We start from the raw sequence: 13,133 nt of genomic DNA on the forward strand, positions 1-13,133 counted from the left end.
ATATTTTTCAATGACCTTGAGAGTGTTGTTTTCATAAAAACAATGTTACATGTTTATAATGATGTCACTCTTCTGTAAGACAGATTGATGATTTTGAACAGAAAACGCAGACTGGTACAAAGTAACTAGAATGATATGTTTGATTCATGACTCAAATCTTACACTTTATTTTGATGAATAAGATATAAGATGGGTTCATTTTCACTCATCTTTGTTCAAATACAGAAAAGACAACTAAATTAATATTGTTTACTTTGATTCATGATTGAGATATCACTAATAAATTTGCATTTTTAATGTCCACACACACAATTTGATATTTGGTTCACAATCAAAAGTAATTTGTAAACCAATCGAAATGGTATCTTTGTGACCGTGTATGAATGCGGTTGGATCTTAATGGGCATTTAGATTGTGTAGTGCCAAGACTTTTATACTGGAACCTATTCTGATATCTTTAGCAAACAGCTTTAGCAATTGCCATTAAATCATATCATATTTCACAGGAAGTTTTCCTTTTAAGAGCTATTGCATTTCCCTTAAATACATCAAAGTTCTTTGCCAGACAGTATGAAATATCCTTGACATCATTTGTGGACCTAGTACTTTTCGAGGAACTTGGTTGTGAATGAAATAGTTTTAAAGGTAAAGACCAGTTATGGTCATGTGGTTGCATTGTGAAAGAAACGTTGTGGAATCAATCAGAAAAGGTTGATCATCTAGCATCTAGCATCTGCAAGGTTCTGGAATCATCAAAATGATAAGAAATTTTGCCCATTCTTCGTAAAGTTACAAGCACTATACACAGAAAGATGTATATGGGACTACCCTATATCTCTCACAGACCATGAGAGAAACAAATTTACCAAATATATGAATTAGTAGGCGGTTTCCCGGCCAATTTTTTATCATCATGTATTAGTCAAAACATATTCTTTCACATGATTGGTAATGAGAGCTTCCATTTCATTTTTTGAAATTGGGGCGTTTCCAATACTGGTCTTTACCTTTAAGAGCATTGTTTGCACTGTGATTATAATAAAGACCTTCTTGTGGAATTGATGTGCTGATGACTTTGACCCTTTTTGTTAAACCTCTCTGACCATGAAAATATTCATCTGTGTGTTCAAACAATTACTTTAACATCCCTAGGGAATTTTGTGTACTGGTATATTAATTCTTGATTTAAAAACAAGGTCTTCTGAGGGGAAGGTTTTTATTTTGGAATTTTTAACTTTTATTTCTCTGGATAAGTGAGAGTATTCCCCCTCCACCAAGGATTGCTTTCTTTCTGATGTTCTTTCCAGATTTGAAATATAATTCAATTATTGAGATATCTGCCCACTCAATCTAAATTTTCTGTTGTGTATTCCAGTTAAGTTTTCCTCCATCTGCTTGCAAACAGCAATGTAATATTAATATATTTCTAAAGGATGACTTTCACAAAATTATGTAGCAGCGAAAAAAATAAATACATGTGTGCTTGATGTGTTTTGCCCCCCCCCCCCCCCCATGAAAAAACAAAAGAGCCCCAGAAAACACACACAAGAATCCTCATAAAAGTTATCCCCCCATAGAGTTTGATGTTTTACATGTCTTTTGTGTGTATTAAGTTGGGCTTCAAGAGGACATCTATCCATTACCTCCCCCCCCCCCCCCCTCTTAAAAAAGAAATTCATAAAAAAAAAAAAACACTATTCTTTCTTCCCTGATTTGGAGGAATAGGGTGGCCTGCATGATGAAGCTTTAGATTTTTGAAAGAGAAGTCTTACTGCAACTTAGAGCTTTCATTTCATCGGGTTTGTCCTCTGCTTCACATCCAAGCTTCCTCTTCTAAAATTAAGTGGTTCCTGAATTGCTGTGAGATAAAAATGGGGAAAGTGAAAATGCTTACTTGCCCGGCCAGGTACCCCTTTCATCTATTATTAAAGCAGGGTGATGAGGGACAAGGGGCTGTCCGTGCTATCAGTGATATTTTTTGTAAACATAGAAAAAATTCTGATGACTATGTATCATATGCTTGGTCTCAAATTATTTCTGGCATGTGCATAGTATGCGGGCTCATTTCTATTGTGAGCTAACATGGTATAGTGAAGGAATTGATAAACTGCACTTCATATTTCTTCATGTCATAGATGTATAGCTTGAAAAACATCTTTCCCTTTTGTGCCAAACTTGATCTACAGGTATAATGCCTACACAGAGAAATATATCAGTGATATTATTTAAAATGAAGCTGGATTTCTACGAGCTTTAGGTTCCATGTGCTGTTAATTATACTGTTGTATTTAAAGGAATGTAGCTTCTTTTGATGTGATATTTACTTCAAAATGTAATATGTATCATGTTTCTAATATTCCTCCTCCACAGGATTTGTATGGGCCAAAAAGTGAGATGGGTTCACTCAACACTTGGAAAACTATTTTTGTGCACATCTTGACCATAACATTTCGGTTTCTCACGATTTAATTCAATTTATATAGGAAAGGGTCAATAGAACAAATAATCTAGTTTTCCAAAGTCATTTATCTAACATCTGTCTTTGACTTATCACGTAAAACCTTAATCATGAGAGTGAAACTATAATCAAGAACATTAAAATTCTTAATGTATTGTTCTATAAATTATTAATTTCTAGACCAATACATTTAAAATGGACATTGATCAAGTACTTTATCAGAGGGGTGATCATAATTAGTCTGCTTACGTTTAATTTCTTGTTCTATGATGACAGTATAAGAAGGATAGCTTCTCAAAAGATGTGTTTTTTAGAACAAATTTCATTTTTGAAAGGAACGAATCTACGCTGGATAATAGCTAAATTGTGTAAAGAGATTTTGGTATAGTGAACTGAACCCAAGGGTTAAATTCATTAACAAATTAGAATGATTGATTTCATTTTGAGATTTTGGTGTGCAAGCATTAATCCTATGAAGAGGATAGAAACTTGGAAGTGTCTGATGTATCATTAGAATTGATTCATTTGAAACAACTAGTGATTCCATTATAAAATGCATCTGTCCTGTACTGATAAATAGATTGCAAACCAAACTTCTAATTGTCTCACTCTCAGTTTATTCTTTATTTTAAGTACCATTTACAACAGGGGCAGATCACTGCTCCCCCCTCCTTTTTTTTTGGGGGGGGGGGAGGATATTTAGGCAAATTTAATTTTAAAACAACTATACTATTAATGATGCATTTTATTGTATTGCTTTATACTGAGGTATGCCAGTTGTACTTCAAAGGAGAATGGAGGGTTGGGGGGGGGGGGCAACAATTTAAAAAAGTGGAAACAATTGATCACGCTTTGTTGTTGATGTGTAATTAGGTGAAGCTCATTAGGTTTCAAAATAGAGCTCAATATGGATATGCCTGCCTCCTAAATCCACTGCTGATTAAGAACCATTAGAGCATCACCTTGGGGGTATCATGATCACTCCTGATAATGGCATGTTGTACTTTTTAGAAGAATAGCATGAAGTGTCCATTTCATTAAATAATTAATAACTTGTTGATTACTCAGCATCCTGTGTTGGCTATTCTTGTGTCGTCGCCATAGTGACAGAGGAAGTGGGTAGTCCTAGGCCTAACATTGTCGAGGTTCGCAGTTTGTTTCCCACCTGCCCATGTGAGGGTACGTTTATGCTCAGTTTTGAAGGTAGAATGAGCGATTTGAAACGCTCATCGTAATCGCAGTTCCACGGTGTACTGTTTATGCTTACTTCTCTGGCTCCTCCAGGCATGATTCTGGCTGGGTGGCCTTGCAGCTGCATTTGCAAACCTGCACTGCGCATGCTACGTTGACCCCATTTAAACGCGTTTACAAATTATTGTACGTTTATGCTTCCCAGAATCGCCGATTCAAAACGCACCTTTTTGTGAGATTACGATCGGCGATTACGATCACCATTTTTCGGTGATTCTACAAAAATGAGAAAGGACGCAACCGTGTTTTAAACTAACGCGTAACAGATGCCTCATTCTGGCCTGAAAAAGTGAGCATATAAACTTACCCTAAGCCACTTTCAAGTACTCACTGTATAAAGATAAAATTCAAGAAAGTACACCTGTACTTCTAAGAACCACTTTGCGATTGTTATCATGCAATCATTACAAGTTATGTTATGGTTGAACTTTAAGCCAAACAAATAAAAAGGAAGTGGAAAAAACTTGATGAAAATCTTGTTTCCTGAAAATAAAAATTTATTTTGATTGCAGCCAAGATTGATTGTCTTTAATGGTTTATGCTTTCCACATCACTGTCAGTTCAGTAATTTGATTAATATCACGGAAATAGGAATCGGCTATTAGAAGCCCCCCCCCCCTCCCCCTCCCCTGTAGTGTTCGTGGGAGTATCGCAGGAAAATTAGTACAGTGACCTGATATTGATTACAAATGACTTGGAGCTATTTTCTCAACTTAATTTTAAGGCCAAGGTCAAGGATATTTTCTAGGTGTAAAGTTTCAAGAAAGCGATAATTCAATGCCATTGGAGAAGGGAAGGGAGGGGGGGGGGGGTCAAATAGGTTGATGAGGGGTTTTAGTATGACCCATTTTTTTGAGGGATTCAGAGTTTCAGACATTATCAATCAAGCAGTGGTAGTGTATCCTATTTTGAAATGGGTGAAACAACAATGATACTGATTATTAAAGAGGCCAGGTATGTGCATGACCCCCTTTCTTAAAGAGTTTTCATATGACCAATGATAAGGATGGAGCCGTAATTGATTAGGGGGCCTCACAGAAACCCTTTCAATTGAAGCCATCAGGAGTAATTTATATGATATTGAAATGGGTGGAACAATAGAGTTTAGGAGGGGGCCTGGTAGAACCCCCTTCCCATTTCAGACAATCATTAAGCCATCAGTAGTATTGTGTCTCATACAGTATATAAATAAACTAATAAAGGGTGGAATAATAGTATTTCCATACCCCTTCTTATGGAATTCAGACACCCCAGTGGTTATGCGTTCTTGTGTTGGAAAGGGTCTAATAATTGTAGTCTAGGGGGCCTGTTAGGACCCCTTCCTATGGATTCAGACAGTTATCACGCCACCAGTAACTCATGTTTATAGGGGTAGAAGAATGGTTCTTTCGGGGTGTGGAATGCATGACCCCCTTCTCAGGGATTCAGACAGTTGTTAGAGCCACCACCAGGCCATTATTCATACATAGTCATAGGGTACAGACGAAGCCTGACGCAGGTGTCTCACAAGCCTCAGGATTGTAATTCAAGGTCAAGTCTACTGTATTGTTCTTACCACGTAGACTTCTCATCAACTGATAATGTTAGTCAGCCAAGGTATAAAGTCTGACAAAAAAAAAACCCTGAGAAATCATGTATATTTGCTCTACATCTTGTACCTTTTGTGTTTTATGTTACACTGTATATGATTAAATATATGACCTGCATTGAGTTACTTGATTTAAAAAAAAAAAAACTTATTTTTTTTCTTTCCCCCCCCCCCCCCCCTATTACTTTTACTGTAGTTTTGGTATTAGTGTGAGAGTTGGATGGATAAGGTGACTCCAATACAGGCCCCACTCTGAATCCAGTTTTATTGACAATTTAAAAAGTGATGTTATTACTAAAAAGTTGTAATTTTTTAATACAATCCCATTTAAAAGTGAGTGTGACGTTTGTCCCATTTGCAATTAGGAAGCTGATGGAACAATAAAGATGCCAGGGTTTGAAAATACTAATTTCTTTGTTGGTTTCTTTTCTGTCCAGGAAATATATTTCGTCTGCTATTATAGAGCCAGAAGGGTTTTAACCCAGTGTTAGAGTTTTGGCTTCGCACCCATCTGGCTCTCAAAAGACGATTTGTGCGAGAAAAAGTATTGCTAATTAATGGCTAGTTTCACCCTTTTGCCATCATAAGCCAAAAATATAAATGTTGTTTTTGTCTATGATACCAACAGAATGAGTGGAATTACCAGTATTTAGAATGTTTAACCTGAAAACATTTAACGTTCCATTCCAATGCTTTCTTTCTCCTATGTCATACATGACTAAGAAGGCGTAAAGCATCACGCTTTTATCAGGATGTTTTCTTGAAGGATACACAAACATTGTCTTTTTATTTGGGGAGAGAGAATGTAAAAAGACGTCATTCAACCAAAGAACAATGTGGAGTTTTTAGACCATGAAAGCTGTTAGGTGGTGGAAAGTGGAGTGTTTAACATGAATAGCAGACTGCATGCCCCTAGCTTATCATAATGATGTGAACATTGTGCAAATTGTACACATCTTTCTCGCACTGATTTATTTTTAGATAATGAGTGTAACTTTAACCCTGGTGTTAACGATCACTGAGAGTTCCATAGTAATTTGTATACGACTGTCCCGTGCATAGGACATAGCACGTCCTTGGTCCAGAATACATTCACTACTGAAGGTGTAGATGGTGGATTGTAATAGAAAAAAGATTGTGAAAGGAGATTTGGGTAAATGGCTGTCGAGGGAAATCATTTAGTAACACATGTATGTCAAGGCTAGGAATGTGAATCATTACAGAAAAGTACATTAGAGAGGTAGATAATTTACTCATCCAAAGAAGGTTTCATTTTATGTTTAGGTCCTAATCAATTTCCTCTTTTTTTTTCCCTGTAGAGTTTACTCCCTTTTGGTTCTCAGTTGACATCTTTTTTTAGGTGCAACTCCAATGGGTTAGATTCAAAGATATATACAGCCTTTATTAGGCTAAATGAAAAAAGTGTTGAGTTTTCACTGGTAGGCCGTTCAATTAAGGTCTGCAATATATATTTACATGTATTTCAATTAAAAAGAAAAGAACATTGTGACAATTATTTTCATAGAAGGCAGCACTTAATAAGTTAAATTTTGTCCTATTATTTATGAAGAGATATATATTATTTGGGTTTTATTTCAATGTATCACTTCCCTTTGAAGTTTTATCTTCTTTTGAAATGTTTAAGTCACCCAGCATGTAATCCAGAATTCCCAATAATAAATGTCAAATACTGTTTGCCAATAGATGGCAAAACTGACAAGCTAGCAAAGTCTGTCAGCAAAACCTGCGTTTAAAACTGTATCCAAAGAGGCACAAGCTATAGTGGCGTGAATAATCCCTCAGAAAATGTGCAGAACCGGTAGTGATTTGGAGCGGAAAAAATCTGGCTTCATGAAAGGCCAGCATCCCATTCAAGAAGACTTTCTCTCTCGTTTCCATTCTGGCCAACTGTATGGAAGACTTACGGTTGGTTTAACCCATACAATACACCACTTGTATCAAGAAGAATAGTCTTCAAGAAGGCAAGAGGTTGAGGAAAAGAATGGAGGCTTTAAAAAGCAATAAATGCCAAGTACCTGTAAACAGGGCGATAGGAGGGAGGGGCTGCTGATTGAAAGACGTGCTGAGTCGGAGAGCCAGGAAAACCTACCAAAACAACTTTGTATCCATCTGTAAATGTTGAAAGTGATTCTAAATATCTAATGAACTTCATTCACTCACATTATGATTGTGTATATCTGTACCAAGTAGGCCTGAAGTATCTCTTGGAAGACAATCCTAAACTTTGAATTTGATAACAGTGGTGCTCTGTTTAAAGCAGGTTATATTTCTTTTGCTATGGGTATATGCTTAAACTACAATATCCAATTTTTGTTTGATAAAGTGTAAAGTTTAATACTCAATTTGTTAAATGCAAAATAGCATTTCCTGGAGTAATAGTTAGGAACCATTGGATTGTCTTTTTGCCACAGAGTAAAAGTTTATGTAGAGCATTGGTTGACAATCAGAGTTCATATGTACTGTTGGAAGGTGTGAAAACAATTTCCTGTCTTTTACGGGCTACCAATGTTATCACTCTCTGCACTTTTTCTCCTCAAACCCCATTATCTTTATTTTGACGAATCCTGCTTTATCTCAATCGGCAAACCCTGAAGAAACAATGATTTGACAGAAGCCTGGAGGGTGCTGAAAAGGACATGAATATTTGTAGTTTCTGTTTCTGAATTGCTCGTAGATGTCAGAAGTCTTTCAAAATATTAGCTTTTTAAAGTACCATTTCCTGTTTTATCTCTTTTGTTTGGGGGTAGCTTGAGATAGCCAAGGTAAAGAAAGTTGCAAGTGAAATATGACATTGATGAAAGTAAGTTTTATTTGGAGTTTTGTACATCTGCCAAATTAATGTTCCAGAAACAGGGGTAAAAATAGCAAGTTATTCTAGCATTTCTTTCAATTTCAGTTAGTCTTCTAGATAATGCACTACTTAAGGCAGAGCAACAGTCTACAGCACAAAAAGCAAATCAATCAAACTTTGACAATGAATCCATAAATTTGGGAGATTTGAACTTGTTATATCTTCTTGTATGAAATGGCCATGGCAATTACAAAGACCTTTTCATTAGATTTCATGTTCATGCATGCATTGAATTGATTGATTGATTGATTTTTACTCGCCAAGCTTCCAACAATCAACAATGTACAAGAATAACAGATCAAAATTAAGTCGGCTTGAACAGGATAACCCACGAAAGCTCGAGAGCTTATTTGGAAATAATCTCTTCCCATGCATAATTTTCTGATCACATTGAGAACAAATCCAGTTTATTCAATAAGATATGTATTTCTCCTGTACCTAACATTAGTGACTTTTTAAGTGACCTTGGCATACCCATCAATCCTTATTTAATGCATTCGTCTGTCAAATAATGGGTCTATATACATGTATATGAAAAAGTTGCTAGAATGATTTAATGCAATTCGTCATTCTGAATGACCTCAATGACCCAACAGCTATAATATTATCCTCTTTGCTGTCTCAAGTTTCTCTCCATGTCTTCAGTGCATCTAAAAACTGGGCTAACCCTTTATTTTCAGTGAAAAGTCTAAAAATTTGCAAATGGTTTATGGCTGGAAACAAAATTCTAATACCATACAGAGTTTTTGTTTTCTTTTTCTGAGTGTGTGTTTTCTGTTCTGTGTGAAAGATTGATGAAAGAAATTGCTGGATATGATCATATTTTGTTCTTTTTCTATAGCCATAGGCTATCAAGTTGATCCCATTTCAATTCCAGGAAGTATACATATCACTCTATGAAATGATATGAGTTAACACCCTTCTGGCTCCAAGATGATAAGATATACATTTTCACAATGACATATATTTCATACCTAGATAGAAATGAAAAAGAATGAGATGGGATCAAAATATTAATAGACTCGATCGCTAAACTGAAACTAAAACTTAGCCCTCCAATTAAATTGATAGATCTTGGTATTAGCCATGTTAATTGATTCCGTTCAATCACATGAACACTCAATTAATAAGTTCATTGAAATTCTCCACTCATGGGATGGATTGCCATTGTTAGCTAGAAGCTGTTTTTCAATGGGGTTCGAGCCAAGATAAAACAATCAGAATAATCAATCATATTTAATAAAGAGTATATGAAATGTACAGCTGTCCCAAGTAATATAGTAACGCTTCACTGCACATCAATGTTAGCGTTAAGAGTTTCAGGAAATATGATATTACAAAAGGGCTTGTTGAGATCAGCTGCCGCAAAAAAAAATTCAGCTGTATTTTTCAAACGTGTAAATGAATGGAACCCGCATGCAACAAAGGTCCTACACATACCGGTCAATGAAGATTTCTTGGATAGATTAGGCGCAGTAGTGAAATCATTGTAACAGACCGTTTAAACAAACTCGTCCGCCCTCTAGCAATGTTGTGGTTTTAGTCAGTAACCATTGATTGTATGAAAATGTTATAAATACATGTAATAACATTGCTAAATAATGTAGTTTTCTTGTGCTTTAATAGAGAATTCCATCTACTGTAATAAATATGTATGTCATTGTGATGTAAAATGTAAAATCATATTCATAATAGTTGCATCCTACTTTTCATTTGATTGCAAAGATATAAAGACCAGGAGTGAAATACCCTTCAAAATCATACATCTGATGCTCAATGAATACATAAACAGATTTGTATTGATGAAAGTGTCTCTAGTTCCCACACAGCCAATCAGAGCTAGTGATTATGCTTTGATGAGGTAAATTGACACACACACAGATGGAGTCATACATGTAGATCTGTATCTATTGTCCCGTCTCTACTAGAATCTTGGTAGTTGTGAAATCATTGTATCTGCTGTACTGTTGTTAACCGGTTTAAACAAACTTGTCTGCCCTCTAGCAATGTTGTGGTATTGCTCGGTAACTTTCTATAGTCTGACAAATGTTATTTGTTAACATTGCTTTAACAGTGTAGTTTTCATGTGCTTAGGCAATTCCATTATGCATCTACTGAAATGAATATGTATGCCATTGTGATGTAAAATCACAAAGATGTACATCGTAGTTGTGTGATCCTACTCTTAACTTGATTCAAAGATATACATATGTAAAGACCGGGAGTGAAATATCCTTCAAAATCATACATCTGATGCTCACTCAAAACATAAACAGATTGGTATTGATGAGAGCGTCTCTAGTTCCCACCCAGCCAATCATAGCTAGTGATTATGCTTTGATGAGGTAAATTGACACACGCACAGATGGAGTCATAGATCTGTATCTACTGTCCCATCTCTATTAAAGATCTTCTTGCCTGAGCCTGAGGCACACACACACACACATATTAAAGCATGAAGCCATTTCTATCATGCTATCTCTTTCTTTCATCTTCCCCTCCCTCCCTCTCTCCCTCCCTCCCTCCATGCATGGTCTTCATCCATCGCAGTCTTGCAGGCAGCTTTCGGAGAGATCGACACAGAGAAGAAGGGGACGATAGAGACCGGTCTGGTGCCACAGCTGATCAGCAAGCTACTCGGAGACGCATCCCTCAAGAAAGGCTCCCTGCTCCAGCTACGAGCCAACACCAAGGCGAAGAACGGTGAGTGCTTGCTTGCTGCTAGGCTTGGGATGGAATGGGATGAGAGTAGTCTGCAGGCACAGACTGTAATATATAACACTAAACCTCAATTCTTAAAGCATTAAAGATATAGACCTGTAGTGGTAAAATTGTGGTTCAAGGGTTTTGGGTGCAAAATATCCATTCAATATTGTTTAAATATTGCCTTCAGAGGTTTAGATGGCAATACCTAAACCTAAATTCCCCAAAAAGCAGAAATATATGCCCAAATGTTCAATGTTGAAGTGCATTCGCGATATCTATACAGGCCGGATGGATATAATAATTTACCAAATATATCAATTAGTAGGCGGTTTCCAGGGAAAATTTGTGTCATCACGTTTCATTAGAAACAAGGTCTTGACCGTCTTTCACATGATTGGTAATAACAGCTTCCATTTCATTTTTTGAGAGGGGGGGGCATTTCCAAAACTGGTCTATACCTTTAAGCTGAGCCTAGCTCTGTCAGTCCCTGGCTGTGTGCAGCGAGCTACAGTACAGAGCCTATGGTGTGCAGTTGACCGTGCAGTCACCATAGTCTTACAGTTGCAGACACTATTAAGCACATCGACTGCTAATGATGTGTGCCTGCAAACTAGAACGGGAGGGATGAACGGGGAATGATGCCAGGTATAGGAGGAAAGAATGATATGTGCACAGCGTGATACTAACAGGAACTGATAGCTCTCTACATTCTGCGGCATTCTGCTCCATGGACCTCTCTGCATTCTGCTCCATGGGCTATCCATACCATCTTTTATCATCTCTGTTTATGATTTATTATCTTCGCATACTCCCTATGCTCTATCTTCCCCTGTACTTCATACCTTATTACCCTTACTCGTTACTCTATCTCAAGCCTGTTTAGCTCTGTTTACTACCATCCCTCCCATCTCCCTACTATCATGCTATGCACAGTACATGTATAACGTGCCTCTGTCTCACAACTCTATGTTGATGAGGAAGGGCTATGTCAGAAGACTATATTTTTTCGTAATTTCCGGGAGATGGGGGATTCAATGACTTTCTGAATTAGGGTAGAGATGCATTTCTATTTTCAATAAGGGTGAAGTAGGCAGTCATAATTGCCTGTGTCAAGGTAATAAAGTTATGCATTTTGACCCTCGAACGGGATCCTCATTGCAACACAATAGAGAGATAGATGTAATTTTAAAGATTTTTTTTATAGATCAGGGAAAGGTAAGGGTATTGAATGGTGACCAGATGATAAATTATATTTCAATCTTAACTATTCCATAATAATGTCTGGTAGTTTAAAGATGAAGTTGAGTTCTGGTCATGCGATTGCGTTGTGAAAGAAACGGTGTGGAATCGACCAGAAAAGGTTGATCATCTAGCATATAAGAATTTGTGTGTATTTCAAGGTTCTGGAATCATCAAAATGATAATAAATTTTGCCAAGTATTGGTAGAGTTACAAACACTGTACACAGAAAGATGTATATGGGACTACACGAACACGTGGCGTAAAAAACCTACCCCCCGAGTTTTACGATGAACATGACATATTTAGAATATGAAGGCATTTGAAGAGCCATGCTTTTCAGGGAACATGTCTTATCTAATGTTCTTCCACACTTGCATAATAATAATGATAAAGTTCACAAATTATTTTTCACCTCTTCCCAGAACTCAACCTTCTCTTTAAGCAAAATCTGCATACACTATTAAAAAATGTGTATATCTTTTTATTTTTATCAATTTTGAAAAAACAAAAACATGCAGTGGATATTGCATAGGCTTTCTATACCAGTTCTTGCCTGACATTGCATTTATGTAGCGGTATTAGGTGGGACCTAGGTCAGCTATTACAGTTAGCCAAATTTTGCATTAGTTATGTATTATATAGATTATCAAAGCCTTTGACCTAAATCTCAAACATGCATCTTCATTTTATTGAGATGGCAGTTATTAATACATACTGTATATATCAGAGTTCGCTGTAGAGAGACATTGCTGTTTTCTGTGGTTTCATTTTAGGATATGCTTCTAGCTTCTAGATATTGATATTGATAGTGTTTGTGGAGCTCATGCACTTTGTAGTAAGGTCATATTTTCTCATTATAGTCGATCCTAACGGAGTGCACTCCCCTTCTATGTGAATTTATTATCTTAAATTTTCCACTGGCATATCCAGCTTGTAGTTGGTGTATACTTCCCCATTTTGAAGGCCTAGCTGGAATAGGAAATCTGTACAATTTCCATGGGGTTTCTTGCACACAG

The 13,133-nt window shown here is 36.6% G+C and overlaps 1 protein-coding gene across 2 annotated transcripts in view; it reads left to right on the top strand.

Annotated features, from left to right (window-relative positions):
* LOC590420 (neuronal-specific septin-3) overlaps window positions 1-13,133 on the top strand; it is a 54,799-nt gene that overhangs the window by 20,133 nt on the left and 21,533 nt on the right. For both annotated transcript variants that reach the window (XM_030984192.1, XM_030984191.1), the window contains one exon: window positions 10,720-10,872. In XM_030984192.1, coding sequence (XP_030840052.1) covers window positions 10,720-10,872 — 153 coding nt within the window. The remainder of the gene's footprint in view (window positions 1-10,719; window positions 10,873-13,133) is intronic.

The sequence above is a fragment of the Strongylocentrotus purpuratus genome, unplaced genomic scaffold (genome assembly GCF_000002235.5).
Source record: "Strongylocentrotus purpuratus isolate Spur 01 unplaced genomic scaffold, Spur_5.0 spur5_scaffold_14, whole genome shotgun sequence".
NCBI classification, from domain to species: Eukaryota; Metazoa; Echinodermata; class Echinoidea; order Camarodonta; family Strongylocentrotidae; genus Strongylocentrotus; species Strongylocentrotus purpuratus.